The sequence below is a fragment of the Pipra filicauda genome, unplaced genomic scaffold (assembly GCF_003945595.2).
Source record: "Pipra filicauda isolate LSUMZ 115617 unplaced genomic scaffold, ASM394559v2 scaffold107_size2268652_pilon, whole genome shotgun sequence".
Taxonomy (NCBI): domain Eukaryota; kingdom Metazoa; phylum Chordata; class Aves; order Passeriformes; family Pipridae; genus Pipra; species Pipra filicauda.
Genome location: NW_024103518.1, coordinates 1,367,178 through 1,393,650, shown reverse-complemented (window position 1 = coordinate 1,393,650; position 26,473 = coordinate 1,367,178). Strand labels below are relative to the sequence as shown.

Sequence of the window (26,473 nt, the reverse complement as noted above, 5' to 3'; positions counted from 1 at the left end):
AGGTTATAACACTCAAGTTCTGTTAAGAAGAAAGTCTGTATCCCAAAATTCTGAAAACCTGATAAATGATACTACATGTACAGATAAAAGGAATGTAAACTAATCTAACAAGGTGAGTTGAAAGTGAGTAAATGGACAATATTCTGTACTATAAACACAGAATGGAGAGGATGAGAAAGGTAGAACAGGCACAAAACAGCCAGTAAAAATTCTGTAAATCTGACTTGAATAATATGTATCATTTAGAAAAATTTTGAAAGGAAAGAACATTTAGGAAAATGGAGTTAAATCAAAAACTAGATCAAATGGAATAAAGGTTATCTTATGCAAGTCATGTCAAAATAATCTGTGGTTTTCTGTGACAGGCAATTTTTAGATTGAAAAGGAATGGCTGATTTCATCTATTGTTACATAAGAAATTGCTGGTCATTCATGAGTACATGAGAAAAGAAACCACATGCTGCATAACGACAGGAAAATGGCAATATGAGACACTGAGAAGGGGAGAATCAAAAAGAAAAAACTAGATGATGGCAGAGTAACAGAAATGGAATGAAGTCTGGCATCAGAAAGTACAAGGTCATGTACTTGACAGCAAACAACAAGAATTTCAGCTCAAGTCAGAAGCTTATTAGGTAGACATGACTGAAGTGTATTAGTCAGTCACAAGATGACATAAAAATCCCTACTAGTATGAACAACTGTGAAAAAGCAAGTGGATGCTTAAAATGTATCACAATCAATCGCTGTCTCAACATGAAGGATTACAAATCCATGCCCCAGCCCCAAAGATATGGATATAAACAATTGACTGCAGGCCAGTGGCAGCAGGGAGCACCTCATCAACAACCCTCAATCATTTGGACAGACAGCAAAGAAAAAGAGAGCAGAAAATAAATCACGATTTTGTTCACTCTGGATTAAGAGACTTAGAGAAAGGTAAAAAAGCTCCTTTTTCAAGGGTCGTTTTCACATTTTCCATTGCACGTTCACAGGGAAGAGTAATGCAATGGGATAGCAAACAAAAGCCAGTGTTGCTGATTGCTTGTTCTCAGATGATTGACAGAATTCAGCTGAACTAGTAACACACTATAAAGCAGTAAAATATACTGATGAAGCCAAGCCTCGTAAAACAGATAAAACAAATTTTTAAAAATGGAACTTCAAATGAAAATCAACAGCTTATACCTAATCTTTGTTTAAATTTTGCAAGTGCACTGCAATTGAGGGCCATTGAGGGACTTCAGATGGACATATCAACAGTCAACCTTAAGAGTTCCTCCTTTATTTAGATTGTTAATGGTATCGTATTTATGTGGGTATATTATAAATAAAACTATTCAGGCTGCCTATCTGAAATAAAGAAAAAACCACAGGTAATGCACAGGGATACTCTTTTTCAACTTATTCTTGAAGTAGAATGTTTCAAAATCATGAGGAGATCTATGAAAGAGAAAAATAAGAAAGGAAAAATATTACACTCCCCTCATATTTCAATAGAGCTGAAACACTGCAACATTGCAAAAGAATCATCATGAATACCACATTTTTAAGATTGTTTTTAAAGAATTAATAAGGCCTTTGAGGCATAATTTAATTTTCAATTTACTTGCAAAATAAATCCTGTAGTCCAATAACTCTTTTTTCAACAAGAAAGATTATAGTATGAAAATTTGCCTTCATATTAATGAGACCAGCCTGTCTTGTTAGCTTAATTATCACACTTCTTATCAGTATATTAATTTTTTAGTAGAATGAAAAATTTGTATGAGATATCTGTTGTTGTACTTGCTCAAACTATAAACAAAAGGACCATTTTAGGCTGAAGATGATATCTTAATCTCTTGGCAAACACCAAAATATCAAAGATACAGCAGATTAAACAACTATGGTTCTTTTTTTTTTTGAAGAATATGCATTGTTTAACAGAATTAATTCAACTTTTCTCTTGGCCATAGGTTCTCAAGTCTTTCTTCATCCTCTACAGAGAGCACTCGCTGCATGGAAAGGATGTTTCTGTTTAGGATGGTCTTCTCATGTTTCCATATACAGCTGTAAAAATCACCATGAAGACAAAAAGTTTGTGCTTTGCTGCATGCCTTATTTTGCCTGCCTGCTTAAAGAAATGTGACTCACCTTTAAAGAAAACAAGTTGAATGATCTCCTAACGTAGCATAGTGCCTAGAGAAGCCCTGCATTTCATTATTGCTTGGTGAATTTTTCTCCTACTGAAATAGAACTCTTCTTGTCATTCCAATGAAATGCTCCTGATCTAATTACTAATGTATTGTCCATCCATTTTCTCTTCAAGACAGTGTCTAAATACAATATCCAACCATGTATTTTTTGCTATTGGATAGTGCTGACAGGGGGCAGGTGGAGTGGTGAGGGAAGCAGCTGTGTTTTGAGGGAGTTGACTGAAAGTGGCACTATCAGAGACACATGTCTAGATGAGGTTTTGAAATCAATGGAATATTGAAGTTTTACCACATAGTCAAAAAAAAAAAACACCAACTGTACAGCTTCCATTGCTGTCATGGTAGATACAGCCCTATAATGTTAATCCAACCTCACGAGATGCTCCACTAAAGCAAAGACATTGTAGATGGACAGAGGAAAGGAACCAGTTATCCTACATGTACCACAGACAGGAATGCACAACCAGTTTCTCTAAAATATAAAGGCAGACCTGAGATAACATCTGTAGAAAGGAACTACCATGTTTTTTGAAAGCTCACAGTCAGTGTGAAAAACTTCAGAACAAGACACTGTCCAAAGTTCATACTCTGTGCTCCTTCTCTTATGATTATGCCAAAATATAGTTAAATCAGAAGGAATAGACAGAATGTTAAATCAGAAGGAATAGACAGAATGTTGATATTACTCTTAAAAGAAGACATATTATATGTGTTGTAAAGCACAAATCAATACCAAGATTAGCTCCAATATTAGGCTGATGGTACAGCTTTGCTGGCTTCTGTAGCTTGCCACCTAGAGAAGGCATGCAGGGGCAGCATCTTATACAACCTGCCTTGCTTAGCAAATCCTAATGAGAACAATCAGGTACTCTCCCCATCTGGATGCCTGATGGACCCTGTGAATGGAATCCACCAATATAATATAAAGATCACCAATTGTTACTAGAGGACTTCATAGAAATCACCCTTTTCCTAAGTGCCATGGTTGCTTGTCTTCTCTTTTGGCACAAACCAGCGTTTTCACTTTGTTCAATGGTTAAAACTGCTACCAGTGAGAGAAAGGGAGACATTAAAATGAAGCTTTCTGTCATTTGGAAATGACAGAATCACTTCTTACAGATGTGAGCTCAACACACAGTAGCTGTGAATGAGGCACATAAAAAATCCTCAGAAAATGTATGTTTTGCATTTATATTTTTTCTTTGAATGCGTATTAAAATTAACTCTGAAACTTACTCAGAAGAGTAACAACAGATATTTTCCTTATCACTCTTAGGCAGGTTCTGTGTTGATATCTGCAATTAAACTACTTGTGTCCTATGTTAAATTCTCATATACAATTACCCATAAACATCAATAGGAAAAACATATTAAAACTGAGCATGAAGTAAAGGTAAAAGAGAGCTCCGCATTGTGAGGCACATTAAAAAAATGGAAATGTATGATAACAATTTCATTAAAATATATTCTAAAATCATGATTATAAAAAAAAAAAATAACCCCCACCCCACTTGTCTGCAAAGTAATTTTTTACATTGAGGTTTGTGAGTACAGTTACAAGTGCTACCTTGCCAGTCTAAAAAATTAATTGATATTATGCATAAAAATATTACAATGTTTAATTTAACTCATGACAATTAAATGACAAAAAAGTTCTTTCTTAGTGGTTGGGTGTTTTCATGGTTTTTCCCTTCCCCAGATTCTGAGTTACAATCAAGTTACAAGTTTGACAATGCAGTCGATGTCACCTGAAGTTACCCAATAATACAATTAATTCTCAAGTTGAAAACAAAAAATAGCCAAGATGTACAAGCCTTTTGAGACTCAAGAAAAGGGAAAAACTAAGCAATAGGTTTTTGCCGTTTTAAATGTGCTGGTGGCAGCAAGGACCCTGCTGAAGTCCTTCCTTCAACAGCGAGGACTGGGAGCCCAGAATGGGATCCAAGACTTAAAAACCCTTGAGAGCTGCATGCAGATTTTTCATGCCTTCACTGAGGTAACCCATTAGGTGTTTTTATTCTCTTTCCACAATTACAAGATTAAGTCTTTAAAAGGTCGTTGAAAAGCCTTCATTTTGGGCAGCCTTTTGAATGCTGGGGTTTCACAGGAGGAGCACAACATCAGAAGTCAGCAGCAAAGCTGCACGTGCTAACGACACTGTACTGTTATCAGCAGGGCTGATATGCACAGACAGAAGATGATGTGTTACAGTTGAACAGACTAATACCTGCTATTGCAGAAGGAATTCTACCTGAAAGCCAATGTGGTCTCAGAGCCAACAGGAGCACCACAGACATGGTGTTTGTTCTGAGACAACTGCAAGAGAAGTGTAGGGAACAGAACAAAGGTCTCTATGTAACATTTCTTGATCTCACCAAGGCTTTCGATACTGTGAGCAGGAAAAGTCTGTGGCAGATTTTGAAACGCTTAGGATGTCCCCCCAAGTTCCTTAAAATGATCATCTCACTCCATGAGGATCAGCACAGCCAAGTCAGATATGGCAACACACTTTCTGAGCCCTTTCTAATAACCAGTGGTTAAACAAGGCTTTCTTGCACCAACCCTATTCAAAATCTTTTTCAGCAGGATGCTCCAAAGGGCCACGGCAGACCTCGAGGATCAGGACGGGATCTACATCCGATATCGTACTGATGGAAGCCTTTTCAACCCAAGGCGACTGAAGGCCCACACCAAGACCTTAAACCATCTTGTCCAGGAGCTGCTTTATGCTGATGACGCCGCCCTTGTTGCCCACACAGAAGCAGCTCTGCAGCGTTTAACATCCTGCTTTGCAGACGCTGCTGAGCTCTTTGGGCTGGAAGTCAGCTTAAAGAAGACAGAAGTTCTCCATCAACCTGCACCTCAGCAAGTCCCCCATCATCCCCACATCACCATTGGCCAATCAGAGCTCAAATCAGTCCAGCAGTTTAATTCCCTAGGCAGCCTCATCTCCTCGGATGGTGAGATTGACGGGGAGACAGACAACAGGTTAGCAAAGGCATACAGTGCCTTTGGAAAGCTTCATAAAAGAGTTTGGCAAAATAAACACCTGAAGAAAAGTACCAAGGTCAGTGTTTACAGAGCCACAGTGCTGTCTACTCTCTCATATGGATCTGAATCATGGGTCATCCACCGCCACCACCTGCGACTCCTGGAACGCTTCCATCAACGCTGCCTCCGAACAATCCTGAACATCCCCTGGTCAGATGATGTGACCAATCCATCTGTTCTAGAACAGGCAGCAGTCACAGGCATTGAGGCCATGTTGCTGAGAACACAGCTGTGCTGGGCAGGGCACGTCTCCAGGATGAAGGACCAACCACCCCCTCCCTAAGATCTTGCTCTATGGGGAACTTGCCACCGGCTGCTGCAAGAGAGGAGCCCCAAAGAGGAGATACAAGGACTGCCTGAAACAACATCTCAGCCTTGGCCATATTGATCACCAGAACTGGTCTACTCTGGCCTCCAATCGGGAGCTCTGCAGACACCCCATCTCTAACGCTGCTGATGCCTTTGAGAAGGCAGCAGGATCACCCCTGAGGAGAAAAGACAGCGCAGAAAGAATCGTGTCTTGCAGAATTTCCCACCTAAGGAGTCTTTCTGCTGTGCCTTTTGCAACAGGACGTGTCTGTCTCGTGTTGGCCTTTTTAGCCACCAGTGTGTTTGTAACAAACGTGGGCAGAGCCCTTCCCAAATCTTCCTTCACGAAACTCGGCCATGATGGATGATGATCTGCATTAAACATTTTTATTCACTATAAGGCTCTTCCTCTCTTTAATGAAGTGTTGTTCCAAATATTCAAATACATGCATGAGGTGGAAGGATCTATCTCCACCTACTTGTATTACTACGAAAACTGCACATTTCTCACTAGTAGTAAGAAACAGTAAAGAGCAGAGCAGCCAAGGTCAGTCTTGGCAGCCAAATCACGTGTTAGAAATAGAGATATTTCCAACTCCTGGAGTACTTGCCAGGGGAAGAAAAGGAGGTCATGGTAAAATGAGGCAATCTGGCATCTGAATTTCTGATGCCTGCAAAAGGGAATGGAGGGAGTTTACAAAATACTGTGTCCCTGACAGAGCACAGACTCTGCAAAGCTTTATTTTGACTGATCATGTAATATTATTTTGTACTACATGAAACTTCAGCTTTGTAAAAAATATTAAAACTGAGTCAATTTTAAAACAACAAAATAAAACAAACAAACAAACAAAACAAACAAACAAACAAACCACTACTTACTTTTTTTTTTTTTACTTTTACTGTTTTTAAAAATGTTTGGTTTTCTTCTGAGTTGCGCAGTTAGGCCTTGACAATAAAATTTCTGTTTGGTCTGAAGGAATAAGACGATTCCTCCTTCATGAGAATTCCTTATTTTAATACAGATAATACTTTACAGTCTGGCATAGGATTTCTTTTCTCAGTCATGACAGATTAATTTTTGGGAAAATCACAATGAATTATTTGATTTGAAGAAATTTAAGTGGGTAAAGAATCTATCAAGTGTTTTTAGGTAGATATTAAAGGATACTATAACATAGATCACAATTTATACAGGCAGACAACACACTGAGTGATTACAATCCACTGCCATTTATCATCTATTTTACCTGGTTATGTTTTATGACAAGCTACAGTCTAAGAAATAACCAACATTCTACAGAGTTCTATTCTGAAAAAGGATCTTGATTTCATGACTGAAACTGTCCATTACTGCAAATGTGGTTCTAATATGGTTTTAGAAGTGGGGTTCCAAAGTCAGAAGAACACCTTCTCCACCACAACTTGTCCTACACGTACCTCTTTAGTGGCAAGTGGCAGGGTAGGAAGGATGAGAACAACATTTCAAAATTCCCATGAATATGGATCTTTCAGGTTTGAGATTATTTTCTTACAATTTATTCATCGTGAATTACTGAGAAAAGGACACATATCTAGCTTGGGATGTTGTTTTCCAAATGTACTTCTATGTTAATTAAAGCCACAAAAATAATATAAATAATTCCATATCTATGGAATCAGTAAATCATATCACATGAACAATTCAGGTGTGAAAGATGAATCTCTCATTAAAAAAAAATCTGCCGAGACTACAGCGTTCAGCAAGATATGGATATATATAATTATAGAAGCTAACATGAAAATATGAATATCATAGTCATAATTTCCTATGTAAGCTATTGTGATCCATCATACTACCATTTTACTAATCCTAGTTCACTGGTAGATTTTTGACTCATGCCTCTGAATCTGTAATATTCAAGTATGCGCAACCATGCACTGAAATTTGACATAATTTGATTCTACTCAACGTACAATTTCAACACCTGCGGCGTTATCTTAGAAACACTTCCACTGAGACATTACAAAATCACATTAGAAACATCAAAACAGAGACTACTCTCTTCAGCACCTCCATCACACACACACACTTTACGAGAGGTGAGAGCCGGATCAGACAATTCTCTGCTAGAATTTCCCAATCTGTCCTCATCTAGAATATCCACAGAGAATACATTACTGCCCTTCCCAAGAAGCAAAATGTTGCCAAATTTCTAAGTAGGAACTGCAGAGGTAGAAGAAAAGACATATTTGCCACGGTAGATTCCCCGTCCCCGCCCACCCTTCCACCCCGCTCTGACGCAGCGGTGATAAAACTCACTTTTTACCACAGTATTCTGAGTATAACAAAGTTCAGCGGAACTGTGAAGCCATCACTCACCCATCACTCAAAATTTAGGGCAGTCTGACTCAACGTCTAACACTTCTGGGCTACACACAGAAAGCCAACAAAGAGATGTAGGCAATTTGCAAAGGGTTCAAAAATAGCAACCCTTCACTGCAGACAGCACAGAAATGTGCATATGGGTTCTTGCACGTTAATCTTCCTCATCTCCAGTCTCTACCTCTTAAATTCTTTGTTTTTCTGTCCCTGGAGAATGAATCAGAACAGACTAAAGGACAGCTATACAGCATAAGTATGATCTATGAGATGGTGACTGTTCACAAAAGTCAAAACAAGCTTAAGGTTGAGTATTTTAGCCCTTGGGAAAGAAAGAGAAAAAAAGAAAGAATTCGACATGCCCCAAAGTGCATTAACAATATATAGCAAATAGATGCTAAAAGGTGATATCCCATAGAAGAAACACATTTCCTGACATATCTTCAAGGATTCTTCAGAGGAGTGCTACACCTACCTTTAACCTCTTACCCGTGTCTAGGACAGCTGAGAGTTTTACACCTATTTACTGTTATATGGACTGCAAGTTTCACCCAGATGAAAAAAGACCATTCATAGTCTCTTACAGTAACAGAGAGTCTGTCAAAATCAAACAAAGGTTTGGCAGCTGATTCATCTGTCATTGAATTCCTTCTGTATTCCATTTTACTTGAAGTCAGAATAACATTCTTACAACACTGTGCCATAAAAAACACCCTGTCATAGTTCTCTTGTGCCAGGCTAATCACTGCTATCCATATCTTCCAAAAACTACATTAGGAAATGAGATTACACAGCACCATGGTTCTGCTTCTCCTATTTTGCAGGGGAAAGAAACTTATCCAGTGACATAAACGTGTTTAAAATACGTTTTATGTAAAAGTAAAATTATAAGGAGTAAAATTATGGGTTAGTGTTTGTAAACAAGTTTTATGATGACCCCTCCTTTCCCCAAAAGTTTGGTTGGTTCCAGTCTTAATTACTGGAGGACAAGTCTGCTCTGTGGAAAAGTAGTCTCTGAGGCAGGCTTTGCTTGAGGGCAGACATATAATCTCTGAAGGGTATGGTGGAGCTCCAGAGTATGCTGGCATGGTGCAACTGAAAAACAAATCCCACACTCAGGCTGATAAAAGTAAGAGTTACTGCAACATAGCTTAGTTTGGAGGGCAGAGCTCAGCAACCTCCAGTGTGCTCCATGGCATTCAGATATTCCTGAAAGAATTTGGTTTTAAGGGGCTATTTCACCCTCAAAAATCAAAATCAATCATCTTGATAGTTTTTAAAAAAATGTTACCATTGGCTCTGAAAAGCAGGGTAGTAGTTTTTCACTGCAGGCACATAAATTCTCCGACCACAGGAACTAGCTAAAATTCTAAATGCCTTTTTCCTCTCATATTTATTTTTTGTCAAGAGGGACAAATGATTAATTCTTTCTTGCTATACAGTTGTGCATCTGAGTCCTCCAAACAAGGCATAATGAAAAGACTGTTACTTAGAAAGGAAATGAAGAGACCCAGTTATAGTCAAACCATGCAGCATATCAGTGTTGAATGAATATTCAACTCTTTCTTTCCCAAGCTTTTATTCATTATTTATTTAGGTAAAGCTCCTATTGATTTCTCTGGAATTTTTAGTTATAAAGAATAAGGACATTGAGTTGCAGGACTAGTTTTCATTGATTAAAAAAACTAAATCCAACCAGTTACTAAAGATTGCTTTTTCTTCTAAAAAACCAGAATGGCAAGTAAATTTCACCATGATTGCAAAACTATTGCAAACTAGACAGCTGCATAGTAGACAGGTATCCTGTCATTGATTGGGAAGTTGCAGTGAGAGGCACAACTCGCTGGTTTGAAGCATAAAAAGGTTTTCTATTCTGAATCATCATTAGATTCTGGATGGTAGGAAGGCTTTTAAGTAATCATGAAAGTACCAAGATATTTTTATTTGGTTTATTACTGTTTTATAAAAATAAAATGCTGTAGGATCCTGGTTTGCTTTGTTTGTTTTTTTTTTTCATAACAGTATCTTTCACTCTACGCTTTCTTTAAAAGAAACAAAGGTACATGCTTTTACAAGTCTGGGGTTAAAATGGAATTTGAATCATGGTTTATCAAAGGGGTGGAAAGATCAGACTGTCTCAGGTGGGTAGAGCAGTCAGTTCCAGTTTATTTAATTTAATGAGATTTTCACTTTACCAGAACGTTGTGAATGGTCAAAATACCTGCTTATTTCATGCTTTCAGGAGTGAAAGACGCTCTCACTGGTAGAGCATTTCCAGCTCCTCACTTAGTCCCTATATTTTTTTGTTGGGATTAGCAATAGGAGCAGCCATAACCCGTGGGAAGTCAAGGAGAACCTGCTTAGCTAAACACAGAGAAAGGAGACTCTGGGAGCCTTATCAGGAAACAGGAATGCATTGGGCATAGCTGGTGACCACTGAACAGGACAGTCAGTACAGTCTTCAGTACTTTTCTCTAATACTTATTTAGAGTAGGATATTCTGATAGAACTGGAACCCATCTAATCTAGTTTTAATTTCTACAAAGCCTACAGAGGGTCTAGTTATTTAGACTCAGTCATAATCAGCAATGAGACAAATGGCACTTCTACGCTGTAATTCGTCTTTGCATGTGATTTCTTCCTTCCATCTTCTGCATGACTTCTCTGTATAAGATAATTTTTTTCTTTCATATGACTAAAAAAGGACTTAGCTAGCTCAGGAGAAAATATTCAAGTTTCATATTTTTAATTTTAGACAGATAAATCTCGATTTTCCTGTCTCTGCAGAAGACATCAGAGTTAATTATGTATCTCCAAAGTAAGTCATATTTGCTAATAAATGAAGCAGTAAAAATCTCCCTTTTTCTGCTCCTATGTAATTATTTCTAATTCCAAATTTCTTTCAGCTTCAAATTAGCGTTTTCTTATTAATATTTCATAGCTGCAAACATCACATGATCTCTACACATACTTCATAATCCTAAAGGAAAAAAAAAACTTTTCTCCTCCCCTCAAAACTTTCAGATAATTACAGAATATCCATGTTGAGCATATTCAGTCTAGTGTAACTGAGGATACAGTGGAATAATGCGGGGGAATTCAAGCAAAGTGTTTCAGGCTCCCTGTATGCAACTCAGTTCATCTACATCTCAATCATGGCCGGGCTTCGTGAACGAAGATTTGGGAAGGGCTCTGCCCACGTTTGTTACAAACACACTGGTGGCTAAAAAGGCCAATACAAGACAGACACGTCCTGTTGCAAAAGGCACAGCAGAAAGACTCCTTAGGTGGGAAATTCTGCAAGACACGATTCTTTCTGCGTTGTCTTTTCTCCTCAAGGGTGATCCTGCTGCCTTCTCAAAGGCATCAGCAGCGTTAGAGATGGGGTGTCTCCAGACCTCCCAATTGGAGGCCAGAGTAGACCAGTTCTGATGATCAATATGGCCAAGGCTGAGATGTTGTTTCAGGCAGTCCTTGTATCTCCTCTTTGGGGCTCCTCTCTTGCAGCAGCCGGTGGCAAGTTCCCCATAAAGCAAGATCTTAGGGAGGGGGTGGTTGGTCCTTCATCCTGGAGACGTGCCCTGCCCAGCACAGCTGTGTTCTCAGCAACATGGCCTCAATGCCTGTGACTGCTGCCTGTTCTAGAACAGATGGATTGGTCACATCATCTGACCAGGGGATGTTCAGGATTGTTCGGAGGCAGCGTTGATGGAAGCGTTCCAGGAGTCGCAGGTGGTGGCGGTGGATGACCCATGATTCAGATCCATATGAGAGAGTAGACAGCACTGTGGCTCTGTAAACACTGATCTTGGTACTTTTCTTCAGGTGTTTATTTCACCAAACTCTTTTATGAAGCTTTCTGAAGGCACTGTATGCCTTTGCTAACCTGTTGTCTGTCTCCCCGTCAATCTCACCATCCGAGGAGATGAGGCTGCCTAGGGAATTAAACTGCTGGACTGATTTGAGCTCTGATTGCCAATGGTGATGTGGGGATGATGGGGGACTTGCTGAGGTGCAGGTTGATGGAGAACTTCTGTCTTCTTTAAGCTGACTTCCAGCCCAAAGAGCTCAGCAGTGTCTGCAAAGCAGGATGTTAAACGCTGCAGAGCTGCTTCTGTGTGGGCAACAAGGGCGGCGTCATCAGCATAAAGCAGCTCCTGGACAGGATGGTTTAAGGTCTTGGTGTGGGCCTTCAGTCACTGAAGGTCCTCATCTACAGCATCACTTTAATAAAAGGCCTGTTGCCCTCTGAAGGTCTTTTGCTGTCTTGTTCAAAACCTCTGCCCTAGGCCTTCCTTAAAATGAACTTGTTCTGTTTTCTCTCCTGTGAGGTTTACAGGTTATATGGCGTCTGAGTAAAAATACTTTTTGTACCCTGTTTAACTGCATACTTTGTGAGAGATTTTTTTTATTTTTGTTGTTGTTGTTATTTAGAATTTTCACAATAATGCTGAACAGGTCAAGTAGATACAGATGGAGATTTTTGGTAGCAAATTTTAAATGTAATCAGGAAGAAATATTAATAAAATCACATTTTTAGAAATAATTTAGATTTTAAAAAACACTTTCTACTTAGATTTTAAAGTGCACAGAGGAACATCTGAAAAAGAGCAAGATCTTCTTCAGCTATTGGTTGGAAAAAAAAGAATGATATTAAGCAATGAATTCAAATATTCCAACATGCTGTTTCTAACCTACTTTTCCCCCAGGACCACATATGTAAATATTTAAATTGATAAAAGAATTTTATAGAAACAAACAGGCACAGTAACAGCAAGGAACAAGCAATAACTTATTCCTGAGCACAGCCCAATAACAAGATAGATTTAATAAAAAAGTTATTAGACCCATTACCCGGTGGGACAGAACTCCTAACCATATTTTTTCTCTATCCTTTGAGATTTAAAACTCTAGTTTTCTTCACTCCTCTATTAAGTGGGTATGATATTTAAACAATAACTCTGTTGCTGCTAATTTTAATCTACTTAAAATGAGGTTTCCAGGATTTCAATCCCTTTTCGAATTATTGCACTGAAAATGCTCATTAAGTAAAATATAAACATTATAATTGTTACCTCCAAGTCCACACAACATTCTGCCTACCAAAAATAGCAGACCAGTTTGTAGTAAGCACTTAAAAATTTCCTCTGAAAAGCAGAATAATTGGACACCAATCCTCCTCTGTGCTTCACAGATTTAATTTGAGATTACTGCCATAGGCTTCAATTGATGAAAGACAACCTGTAGAATACTCCATTGAAAAGTGTTCATCTGCAATGGTATATATACCATATATATATAGTATATATAAACATATATATATATATATATATATACAAACACAGGACATATAAGTAAGAATGATTAAATACATAGATACGAAACACTGCAGAGTTAAAATTTCAGTAAATTTCAGTTAGTTGAACCCTAGCATTAGAGCTGCATTTTTTTTTACAAAAAAAAATAAAGCAAAACATTTTTGTCTTGACAGCATGTTGTGTCTCCTCTATGTTTTATGTTATTTCTCAAATTCAGAGAAATTATTATGACATTTATATAATATATAGTTTACTGAGACACATATATCTCTTCTTCAATTTTTAGTTTAGAAGTCATGCATAGACCCTGACTGCCAAAATTACAAGTTATAACTTACAAGGAGATTCTATATGCAAGAACTATCAGATCAACCTACCAAAACATTTAACAGCACAAAATACAAGTAACTGTAGAGAAACCTATAACAACCAATGTTATAACTATCTTTCTGCTTTTCCCTTCCTCTTCATAAAACAACTGAAAACCCAGAGGGAAAAGCAACTTGTGACTTTTCACTTCAGAAACATCTTAAATAAAGCTAATCTGTACTTCTGGAGTCACTGACAGACATGACTATTCTTGTACTTGTTATTTCTTTACCATTCTTTAAAAATTGCCTGGATTGTTCTAGAAAGGAGAGCCCTTTGAATTAGTGATGGACCTCCCAGCTTCCACCTCTTATTTTCACCATGTTAGCTGAGAGCCACTACCATGGAATAAGCATACGAAAGTACTGAGGAGCAGTTCCAATATTCCCACAAAACAGAGCTCTAATCCTGCGTGATGCTGCATCCTCAACTCTCAGAACAACAAGTGGCACCAAAGCACAGGTGTATTTGGGGAGAAAAGAAAAGAAATATTTGAAAGACCTAATGCTTCTTGAGTATTGAAGTGTTCTTTGATTTGCTTGTTTGGAGTGGAGAGGCAGCAGGATTGAGAAGGGATGGGGGAGATATCTGACCCATTTTTTTCTCAGCAAAACTTCTTAGAAGCTATGAGATTGTGGTGGTTGAAGTTCGTTCAGAAGTTGAATCAGTAGAGAGAATACTAGCAAGCGCATCACGAGATACTGTGCTGAGTTGAGCTGGGGTAGAGTTAATTTTCATCACAGTGGCTATGTTTTAGATTTGTACTGAACACAGGGTTTATACAGAGATGGTTTTGTTACTGCTCAGCAGGGCTTACACAGAGCCAAGGATTTTTCTGCTTTTGGTACTTCCAGTGCTGGCAAGGAGACTGGGGGTGCATGGGAAGATGGGAGGAGACCCAGCCAGGACAGGTGACCCAATCCGACCAAAGGGATATTCCAGATCATGTGACATCATGTTTAGTAATAATAATAAATAATATAAACCTGGGGGAAGACAGAGGAAGCTGGGGACATTTGGAGTAATGCCTTCCCAAATCACCATCAGGTGTGATGGGGTCCTGCTCTCCCAGAGATGGCTGAACACCTGCCTGCCCATGGAAAGCAGTGAGTGAATTCCTTGTTTTGCTTTGCTTGCGTGCAAAGCTTTTGCTCTTCCTATTCACAGAATCCCACAATATTCTGAGTTGGAAGGGACTCACAAGGATCATCAAGTCCAACTCTTCTCAACTCATGAGTTGTCTAGCTCTCACCCTTCCAATTCTCTCCCTGATCCTGTTGTTTGGGGAGTGACTGGCTGCTCAGTGCTTGATTGATGCCTGGGGTTAAACACCAACAGTCCTCTAAATGTGTGACAAACTATTTGTTTGGGGTTTTTTTTCCTACTGCAACAAAGAAATATTCAGAAAAAATACTAAACTCGAGCACATATACAACAAAGAGAAGCATGCATGATTTTGAGAGACATAGGCAATTGGATACATCGGCTTAGCTAAACATTGTCTTTCTCGTGAATGAATATAGATGTATGCTTACATCTACTTATTACATAAGAAAGAAAGCAGAATGGCCATGACTGAAGATGTGAAGAAGTTCTTTCATCTGGAACTTCTGACTGGTGTCTAACTAAAATACAGTACATCCTACAGCATACTCCTGAAAAAGCTGGTAGCCCACGGCTTGGACAGGAACACTCTGTGCTGGGTTAGGAACTGGCTGGAGGGCCAGACCCAGAGAGTGGTGGGGATGGAGCTGCATCCAGTTGGGATCTGGTCACCAGTGGTGTCCCCAGGGATCAGTGTTGGGCCCAGTTCTGTTTAATATCTTTACTGATGATTTAGATGAGGGGATTGAGTCCATCATCAGCAAATTTGCAGATGACACCAAGCTGGGGGGGAGTGTGGATCAGCTGGAGGGCAGGAGGGCTCTGCAGAGGGACCTGGACAGGCTGGAGAGTTGGGCTGATTCCAAGGGGATGAGGTTCCACCAGGCCAAGGGCCGGGTCCTGCCCTTTGGCCACAACAACCCCCGGCAGCCCCACGGGCTGGGACAGAGGGGCTGGAGAGCAGCCAGGCAGGAAGGGAGCTGGGAGTGGGGATGGACAGGGAGCTGAACAGGAGCCAGAGTGTGCCCAGGGGGACAAGAAGGCCAATGGATCCTGGCCTGGCTCAGGAACAGGGTGGCCAACAGGGCCAAGGAAGTGATTCTTGCCCTGGACTCAGCGCTGGTGAGGCCACCCCTGGAGTGCTGTGTCCAGTTCTGGGCCCTCAGCTCAGGAAGGACATGGAGGGGCTGGAGCAGGGCCAGAGGAGAGCAACGAGGCTGGGGAAGGGACTGGAGCACAAGTGCTGTGAGGAGAGGCTGAGGGAGCTGGGGGGGCTCAGCCTGGAGAAGAGGAGGCTCAGGGGAGACCTCCTCACTCTCTGCAACTCCCTGACAGGAGGGGGGAGCCGGGGGGGGTTGGTCTCTTTTCCCAGGCAACCATCAGCAAGACAAGAGGGCTGGGTCTTCAGCTGTGCCAGGGGAGGGGTAGGTTGGATATCAGGAAGAATTTCTTTGCAGAGAGGGTGCTCAGCCATTGGAATGGGCTGCCCAGGGAAGTGGTGGATTCTCATCCCTGGAGGTGTTTAAGCTGAGACTGGATGTGGCATCAGTGCCATGGGCTGGGAACCAGGTCAGGGTTGGATCAAGGGTTGGACTTGATGATCTCAGAGGTCCCTTCCAACCCAGCTGATTCTATGATTCTGTGACTCTATGATTCTAACATATGAAGCAAATGTTATTAATAGCACTTACAGCATATTTTACATATAACGTACTGCATTTTATTCCTATGGTTGAGTCTGTCCTACTTTGAGGTGTCATTATTTGTCTGTCACTCTCCTTCAGTCATGATGAAGTTTCCTCTATCCATCCTGAGCTCAGGGACAAGTGTGTTCATGGGAATTTGAAAGCCTAGAGCAATGGGATGTAAATTGTTGATTATACTCAGTGTAATCAACCCAAGGCCTTTCTGTGAATTCTAAGCCTTGAAAGACTGAAAAAAATATTTTTGATAGTTTTTTCTCTTGGTGTTAGTTTAGATTTGATGTTGATACGAGCTTTTGATGTTACTGTACTAAAAACATGCCAAATATACTAGAGATGTCTGTAATGTTTTATTCATGGAAATAATTGCCCAGGGATGGCCTGATCTCTGATGAGGTCTCCATTGCTATCTCATAGTAGAGATAGATAATAATAAACAGAAGATAAATATTAATGAAGCTAAAATAAAATTGAAGAAATGTCTACTTTCTCGTTCCCTACAGTTCACATCAATCAAGAACTAATGGTAAAAGAACAACATCTTAAATTAAATTGGTTTTGATAAACAACACTTTAGTATATTTTTAATGCAATTCCATAAAGTTGCCAGTTAGTCTACGGAAGTGTTTGGTACCCATGATTAACATCAAAATGATATTAATTTCTAGATTAAGATACAGTATTTTCCTTGTAGCAAGTAATCCCTTCCCTAGGGATATTACATGTACAGTGACTTGCATCTCATAGTATAATCAATATATGTATTCACTCAGTCCTCTATCTGAAAACCTTCATTAATAGTCATTCACTGTCAGCTTTAGAGAGGTACTCTATTCTAGCATTAGCAAGAAATCCCTGACATTTAAAAATAATATCAATTGCAGTCGTAGTAGAAATAAAAATAAACACACATTTATAAAAATTGTGATTATCATAGTACATATATCAAAATGTGAATTAATAAAAGTTTCTGTGAAACTGGAGAGTTTTAACACAAAGAAGTAGGTACGAAGAGGTGAGAATTTGCATGGAAAGTCCCTAATTTGTTCTCTTTATTTCCATTCACTGTCAAAATTAACCTTAATATTTTGGTCACAGTTGAGTTGATGCGTATAGAGGGTTTAATTACATTTTGTGCAACACTTCAGTTTTAGAGAGTTTTAAAAAAAATACTGCACCTATTGGAGTACCAATTTCTGGCAGGTTTTCAAGGGATGGTTTAGTAACTTGCTGATTTACAACTGTAGAGCCAGTTCCCAATAAAATAAAAATGTTTCATAGCTCCAGTGGAAAAAAAACTTACAGCAGTACTTGCTTTAATACTTCATTTAAAACTCACACTTGACCTTATACACTTACTTACTCAGTGCACTTCAAACTTCTTTCAACTGCTTTGGAAGTGCAATTCTTTGGGAGGAAGAAAGCATAGGAAACCACTAAGCAGCACTACTGTAAAACTTTTAAAATATTTGAGTTTTCAGCACCAATTATTGCCTCTTTTGGTTGGAAGTGTCACTGTTAATTTTCAAGGCAAGCAAACAAACCCAAAAATAAGACCCTAGAAATTAACTTGCATATTCTAGACAACAGGGTCTGCTACCTCCAGACAACTTAAGAAATTCAAAATCATTTTACTCAAAAGAGGAACACCATGGTTCTTTTAAGACAAGAATAATTCCGAACACGTAAGTTTTTGATCCAAGAAATGTTCTTTATACAACTGACCTCGTAACACTAGCACTGACACTTCAAGGTGAAGTATAAAGGTCTTTACTTTGGTCTTTTCTTACTGGCAGCTGGCCTGAAGGACAAAGAAAAAACTCAGGTGTTCAGGATCTGAGACTACAGAAAGACCCATAAAATTAAAAGAAAAGAAACAGGAAAACTTAAAAACCCTATTTTCTATTTTCTTTGATGGTTGGCAGCCTACTGGACAATCTAGCCATCAGAATTCATGCAAGGAAATGAAGCTTTACCTCTTTTGGTAAACATGTTTAAATGCCCTAATGCCAATAGTAAAACCACCTATTGAGAAGGATTTCAATTCCTGTTTAACATCTCAAGAAGAAAGGAGTAAAATAAGTTCAAATGGGTAGATAATGGCTCCAGTATGGATCTACTGGAATCAGTAATTATGAAAAACCTTTTCTCCTGAGGTAGTTTTATGAATCCTAACACACTGGCAAATTTTATACCGTGATACTTGAGATGGAAACTATCACTTCCAAAATAAACTAACTCTTCTACAGAAATGTTCACTTCAAAAATAATATATAAGGGGATCTTTTTTTTCCCCAGATTAGATATTGAAAATGAATAATATACATCAGACTGGCCAAGTTCTCTTCATATGTTAACGCTCAGTCCTTAATTTAAATAATTTAATTTATTCTTCCCACAATAAGTTTCCTTGCCTGTAGCATGGGTGAGAGTTCTTATATATTCAGATCAGATGAAGGTTTTGTCATAGGAGCTAGGACTTATTCCTAAATAAAAATACTATACATTTCTAAATATTAGTATATATGTGAAAAAAATCTGTCCATTCAATTCAACCATTTGATACTGGAATTGATTTTGGCCTGGTTTTGACACATACTGAGAAAGCCAGTAGCAGATGTATTTCATACTTGATTTGTTTTATCCTTCAGAATCCTGCTTTGGAAAGCTTCAGCCTCTTCTCAAACCTTGCTTCCTAAATTGTAAGAGTGACCTCTAGTGCTTTACAGCTCTGCTGTGTGATGCAAGTCTTTTTTTGCAATGGTTTTAATATGCCTCCCCGTAAGCAACTGATTTAGTTTTGTGCATAGTGCCAAATGCTATTAATGTGCAATTCAATTATCATGGTCTTGTGAAAATGGATGTATTCATAAACCGTACAATGCAGAATGATGAAGAGAATTAAAGCTGTGACTGGATTGCAGCAGAGTGTTTAACAAGAGGAACTTAGTATTCATGTTTTGGGCTACACTATGCTCTTGAGTATCAAATGAGATATCATTACTGAATGACAGCACAAGACCGTTTTGGTGCTGCAATGTGAGTGTCTGGCTCATGGGAGCATGTTTAGTTTACAAACCATCCATATGCAAAACCCTAGGCTAGAGATCCATGGAGCACTCCAAACTTCTCTGCCATTGCTCAAATGTTTCCAGGGAGCTATCTCTTGCCACTGGGCTGTAAGGTTATTCCTGAACATTCCTCCTTGCTTTGGCATGCACTTTCTTCCCACAGAAGCATTGTTCCTGCCCTCCCCATTCCTGTGATGCACAACCAGTGCCTTAACAGGAAGGGCAGAAAATATGTTCAGTTCAGGTTATGAGCATTTGGCATTTAGGCTACTGTACGACCACAGAACACAAAATGAAATCCTTCAGCTTGTTCAACCTGAATCAAATGGAACAAGAATAACTGAGATCTATTACTGAATTATAAAAGCCCTGAAAATTAGTTACTTAGTAAGTAAGTTTTTAATTTTCTTTTTTTTTTAATTTAAAGATAATTAATCTAATTTAGCACTGATTTAGCACTGAAAGCAGGCATTTTCAGATACATATATAATTTGCCTCCTAGGGAGCAGACTGCCTTTAAAACTGTAACCACTATCTTTATTTTGTGATACCACCCTACTGGCTAACTCACTTAGAAAAAAAAAAAACAACTTTCTACTGGAACAGTTAGCATTCTCCTCTTTATTCATGCATGAACAATACTCCCTAAATGATGAATGCAGAGACCTTAAACTCTTGCTAGCTGTCCACATTTTTCCTTGTTGTATTTCTACTGCTTTTGAACTGCACTGTGATTGCCATTAAAGTTGAGTGACAGCTTAATTCAGAAGATGCGGATACCAGGTTTCAAAATTTTCAATTGCTAAAAACCAAGCTGAAACACTACACAATAGAAGTCTGCCAGTAATTTCCATGTAAGACACAATTCCTCGGAAAATGCTGCACTTAGAAAACAAAAATGAAAATGGGGCTGAACATGCATCCCTCAGTAAAATGCTGCTTTCAGACACTCTTACACTGTGAGCTTTATAAACAACATTCTGTACATAGACTCATGACAAAAATCTATAGAAGGATTTTCGAACATTTTCAGGCTGTCAGCCTGCTGTCATGATTTCAGAGCATAAACACCTGTCTCAAAAATAATATTTACTCTTAATGCAAATAAAATACCCCAGAAGTTTTCAAAACACTCCGGATTGAGTTTTAAATCATATGCAATACTCACATTTATTCCCTGCCAGTGCCATGTGCCGGTGATGAACAGACAGGAGAAACAGCACCTTCAAGAAGATTTCAGTGACAGAATCCATGTTCACGTTCATTGAGGTACCCAAAAGAATCAGAGTATTCGGAAACAGCCGCTCTGTACTTCAGTGCTGCTCCTGCCTCTTCCCGCTGCCTCTCTCTGCCTCTTCTCGCAGCGCTTCCCAGGGGTCAGCACAACCTCAGCCCGACGCGCTCCGCATCCCCCCGCACACGCTCGCAACACCTCCGGACCTGCCTCGCCCTCCCGCAGCGGCGGTCCCGGGGAGGGCAGCGAGAAAACCTCTCCTGCGGTGTGCCGCGGGAGCACTCGGGCTGCGCTGCCCGGCTCCGGCACACGGCTCCCGGCGGGAGCTGCACACCCCTGGCGGAGGCAGCCGGGAATCGCGGGGCTACAGACAATGAGGCAGCGCTGCCCCCCGGCCCCTGCCCTTCCCCTGCTGCTGGGGGGGCGGCGGGAGCATCCGCTGTGCCTGCTGCCCTTCCTCCTCCCGCTTATCTCCCAGCCGGGTTTTTTTTTTTTTTTTACACTTTCAGCCGCAAAAGCGTCACAAGTTGTGCTCTCTCTCGGAGGAGGAGGAAAGCGTTTTTGCCTGTAGTGGAGAACCTGAGCCTGCGACTGAAATGAGCAGCCTGCCTTCACTTGCGAAGTGAGCGCAGGACTGACTGATCAGCTGCCCCTCAGGGGAAGGCACCGTCAGTGTCCCTGGTGGGCTTTACTACTGCTAATACCGTCATTAAAGAACTACATTCTCAGCTTATAGGAGTACCTATAATATAAACATATGATCGCACCTAGCTTTCCCAAAATACTTTAACCCCCAAATACCCACTTACAGCATTTTGCTTTCCATACTTTCACAGAGCAGGAGCTGTTTTTAAACCGTCCTAATGTTTCTCTTCGGGTTCCACTGGGAAACAGCTTCATTTGGGAAAGAGCGTCAGAAGAATTTTAAATCATTGTATTTAAACTATATCCTAAAAGTGTGTGGGTTTGGTTGGTTGGTTGGTTGGTTGGTTGGTTTTTGGTTGATTGGTTGGGTTTTGTTTCATTGTTGTTGGGGTTTTTTTAATTATTTTTGCAAAACAAGCTAAATGACTATGTTAACTGCAGAAAAGTTATTTCTCAAATATGAGAAACGAACTGTCTATTAGCAAACTTAAGACTAATGAAGGCAAAGGCTGCATTAAAGGGCCACATCAATGGCTCCATCGCTGCTCCTTCTGCAGTGCTTACACTGTATGGACTGCCTATATTTTGGAACAATTTGCTATGGCAATGTACAAAAAAGACATATCTAGTTACTGTGAGTGCATAAACAGCAGAAATGGCAATTCTAGATGCAGCCCAGTAGTTCAGACTTTGTCTTACCACTTCATGTGAACTGTCCAGCAGCCCCAATATACAAACAGGGTTTTCCATCCAAAAGGACACTGGTATCTGTGAGTCAGACAGTAGACATCATGTTGCTGAGGGTCTCTCTTGCATTTTTCAGAGTCTATGGAATTTTCTGCAGGTTGACATGTAGAACTGTTTGGTGTCATGAATAACTGTGGGATAGAGATGAAATGCTAATTAAGCTCCAGAAGATTCTGAACTTTAGTTGTTTATTTAAATCATCTTCCTTGGCCCTTGAAGAATGCTCTTATTCAAACACAGAAGGAAGAGTAAGATGTGTTTTGGTTTCATGCAACCTCAGCTGGACTAAGTTGTGTTACAAAAATGTATCCAAGGCTCAGCAAAAACAACTAAAATAAAAATACTAAAAAGTATTTTGAAAGGTGATTAATGCAGGTTTTTGTTACACTCTTTTAAAAACAGCAAATCAGCATGATTAAGATAAAAAAGGCCTATTTCTAAACTTTTATACTGGGCAGAAAATTTCAGGGGAAGTTAATAATCTATTATGCAGCCAGTCTTCCACTTCTCCATGTCAACTTTTATTTGAATAAAAATGCATGGAGAAACTGTATTAAAAATTATGTGGATCATAACCCGCCTTCTAGCTCTCCTAAATCATCCTTTAAATTCCAAATGCTGTTTCCAGATTTTAGTACAACCATAGAGTCACTTGGCCATAAGTTGAATTTCTTTGTTATATAGTTCCTTGAGTTAATATTGACCTTCCAACTAAATTAATGTGAGCATAAAAATGTTCCTTGTGCTGCATCCCATCTCTAAAGAATATCCCATGAGATGGTCCTTGACTCTGCAGCTAGACAAAATTTCATGCTTAAAAATAGGACAAATATCACATAAAATCTCGGCAAGGACTTTCAATGTAATGATGTTCTTTAGGATTAGCTCCGAGATCCCCAGGGCTTTGAATTAGGAAGAATTATTATTCTGGTAATGCAATGCAAATTCAGTAAAAAGGCCAGTGCCCTTGTGGGTAAATATTTGTCTTATAAAATAGCTTACAGTCACCAAAATGGAACATCTAACAAAGAAAGGTCATAGGGTTTGGTTTTGTTTTTTTTTTTTTTGGCTGAATTGCATGCAAATATATACATGGATATAATGTACTTTTTTAGTTATGGAAAAGCCAGTCTTAGAACTAAATAATATGCTGGAATGTGTATATATGTTGCTTTTTAAACAGAGAGAATTACAGAAGTCTATACAGTCCATCTCTGGAATATCAAGATAATAATCTAATTTATCCCAGGATGAATTTGTAGTATCTAGAAAGGTCATAAAATAGCATAGCCTGACTCACCCAGAATATTGCAACCTCATCTCTGCTTTTGCATCATATCTCCCTCCTGCATCCATGAAATGTTTTTGCTCACATAATCTTAAACGTTTTTGCTCACATAATCTTATCTCTCTATTCCAGCATCTCATTTCCCATTTCTCTTCCATACAGTGTCCAGGTTTGTCACCAACTTCTGGGCTCCTCTTTGTGGAGGAGCATGGACAAGCCTTTCCCATTTTTACAAGCCTCTTTACCAACTGTTATTTTTTTGTATCCCTCACTCTTGCGGTGCTTTGTTTTCCTTCTCATATCTTGCTTTTGAAATTTCCCCTGCATGCCAAAAAGCCTATTAATTTTATTTGTATTTGAATTGTAACATTTTGTCCATTTGATTTGATAAAGGATTTTTCCCAGTAGGTCTTCATATATGTATTATTTAGAAAGACTGCAAGTTCCCCAGAACAACAACTATGTTGTGTTATAAATTAATCCTCACAGCTGAAACACCTGAAAAGTTTAGTTGTACAAAACTTCAATCATTTGATTTGGGTATTGCCAACCTTTTTCTTAGCAGACTAAAACTAATAGAAATTGTTCCTCCTCAAAATTATTCTCACTGTGACTTTTCGTATATAAAGAACAAGTTTAAATTCATGCTAACCATACTCCTGGTACTACTGTGATCTGCTTTTTAATTGTAAACCAATTCAAAAAGAAGATAAAGACAAAAGACATTTATAATCTATGAGCTAGGGAATGCACTTTCTTTTGCCTCTGGTAGAAAGTTAGCTTTACAAGAGAACAACTGTTTTCAGTGTATCATCATTATTCACTACATATTATTTGATGAAAGCAAAAGTCATAATTGAATATTTGCTTGCAAAGCACAAAAATAGAAGTATGCAAAGTCAACAGCATCCATACTGGCTGACTGAAAATATTGACTTTAATCCTTCCCACTAAATTCCTCCTTCCCGCAAAGTCCTCAGAAACCATCAACCAAATTAGAAATTAGCTATTCCCTTACTACCTTCTGCACCTAACCTCTGACTAGCTCAGCACCATCAAACCAACACTTCCTATCCAACCAGCTGTGACACTGGGTCGTTATTTCAGGGGACTTAGAAAGAGGGAAACCTTTTAAACCTTCCTGTTTTTCTTTCCCAGTTAGTTTCTTTGGTCCCCTCCTCTGCCTCATGGCCCCGGTTAACCCTCCTTCCACTGCCACCTGCTGCAGTTTTATTGGTATTACAGGTTTCTCTTTACAGTATCTAAGTCATATAATGCAGCTGGAGAATGTGTCTTTTTAATGCAAACCGAACTCTTTCAGGATCGTGTAAAATCTGCTTCCCAGCACTGTGAGCAACCCTGAAGAAAAACACTGCTGTAATTGTCTGCAGAGGACTGCAGAGAGCAGAAATGCACAAATATAAATCAAAAATAAATTAACAGAGCCACATACATAGTGCCAGGTACACTGATAATGATACTTGTGAAGTTTTTAAAACCCTTTTTAAAAAAAAAAAAAAAATTCATATCCACTTAATACTGCTACACGGTTTGTTTTTTTTATCACAGATCTCTGTAACAGGAAAAACAAAGTAGTGTAACTACTAGTCTTAACAGTGTTTTTTGGTTCGTTGGGGTTTTTTTGTTAGTTTTTGGTTTTGGGTTTTTTTATTTGTTGGTTTGTTTTGTTTGGTTTGCTTTCCTTTGTTTTGATTTTGGGTTTTTTTCTTTGCTTTGGTTTTTGTTTTTTTCCACTAGGGTCAAGATAGTACAGTTTGCCTTCTTATTGCAAAGCTGCAAATTTCCATCCAGGGTTTATTGTTAAAAGGAGAGGGAGTGGAAGCCATCTGTGTGTGGCTCATTTTACCATTTATTGTAGCTACATATGACTTCACTAGGGATTTTAAACCTTTTTTTTCTCAGATGAGACACATGAGAGGGAGGAAAAAAACCAGAGCAGATATGGCTCTACGCAGCTACAGAAGAATTCATGCCTTTAACACTGTTGTAAATCTGGGTTTAAAGGTTGGAACAAGATGTGTGGCTGTGCAGTTTCTCTGCTGCTGCTGTCTGACCATTCAGGTTTTTCACCTGAAAGGATGCCCATGAAAATCCTGGGGAAAACTTTTTTTTTGAGGTTTTGTAAAGAAAATTCCTCTCAGCCCTCGTGAATCTTCTCATTTCACTGTTAAGAGTTTTCTTGTTTTCCTTAGTAAACACTCTGTGTATTGTGGCTCCCAACACAGGAAACCACAATCTCAATCCAGGGCACTGGAAAATGAATTAATGCATAGAATCATAGAATCATTAAGGCTGGAAAAGACCTCTAAAATCATTGAGTCCAACCATTAACATCTTTATCCTTATATCATATCCACAAGTGCCATGTCCACGCATCCTATGAAAAATTCCAGGGATGGTCAATCCATCATTTCCCTTTGGAAGGCAGTTCCAATGCTTGACCACCATTGGAGTGACGAAAATTTTCCTAATATCCAGTCTAGCCCTTCCCTGGCACAACCTGAGGTTGTTTCCTCTCATCCTATCACTTATTATCTGGGAGAAGGGGCTGACCCCCACCTTGCTGCAACCTCCCTTCAGGTGGCTCTAGAGAACCATAAGGCTTCAAATATTCTCATAAACATGAAATATTTAATATTAATAATAGTAATAGCAATTGTAATAACAACAATATCAGTATGAGTATTTTTCACGTCTCACACGGGTAATTTGTAAAAGGATAACATACAAAGCAACTCGTAGAAATAAATGAGTCAATAACAAAGCATTAAAACAACATTAAAGGATTTGGTATTAAGGTACTTTGGTGGTTTTGCTCCATGTCTTGATGGAGAAAATATTTAAAGACATAGAAATTGAAAGTGGACTGAAGTTGTAAAATACAACATGGATTTAGCAAAGGCAGATCATAGTACACTAAACTGGTAGCTCTTTTTGATATCTGATTCCTTCCTAAAGGAAAGAAATACAGATTCTTGACAGTGGATGCATATGACTATGATATAGTTATGATGTTTCTGTGATAATGTAAAAATGATGGAGTATAGCAAAGC

General features: G+C 39.0%; 1 protein-coding gene across 1 annotated transcript in view; it reads right to left on the bottom strand.

Annotated features, from left to right (window-relative positions):
• The window catches only part of LOC113995955 (contactin-associated protein-like 4), a 208,956-nt gene extending 187,794 nt beyond the window's left edge, over nt 1-21,162 (bottom strand). The window contains exon 1 of the mRNA XM_027736529.2: nt 20,654-21,162. Within this exon, the coding sequence (XP_027592330.2) occupies nt 20,654-20,750 (97 nt within the window). The 5' untranslated portion in view covers nt 20,751-21,162. The remainder of the gene's footprint in view (nt 1-20,653) is intronic.
• Between the last annotated feature and the right edge of the window lie 5,311 nt (nt 21,163-26,473).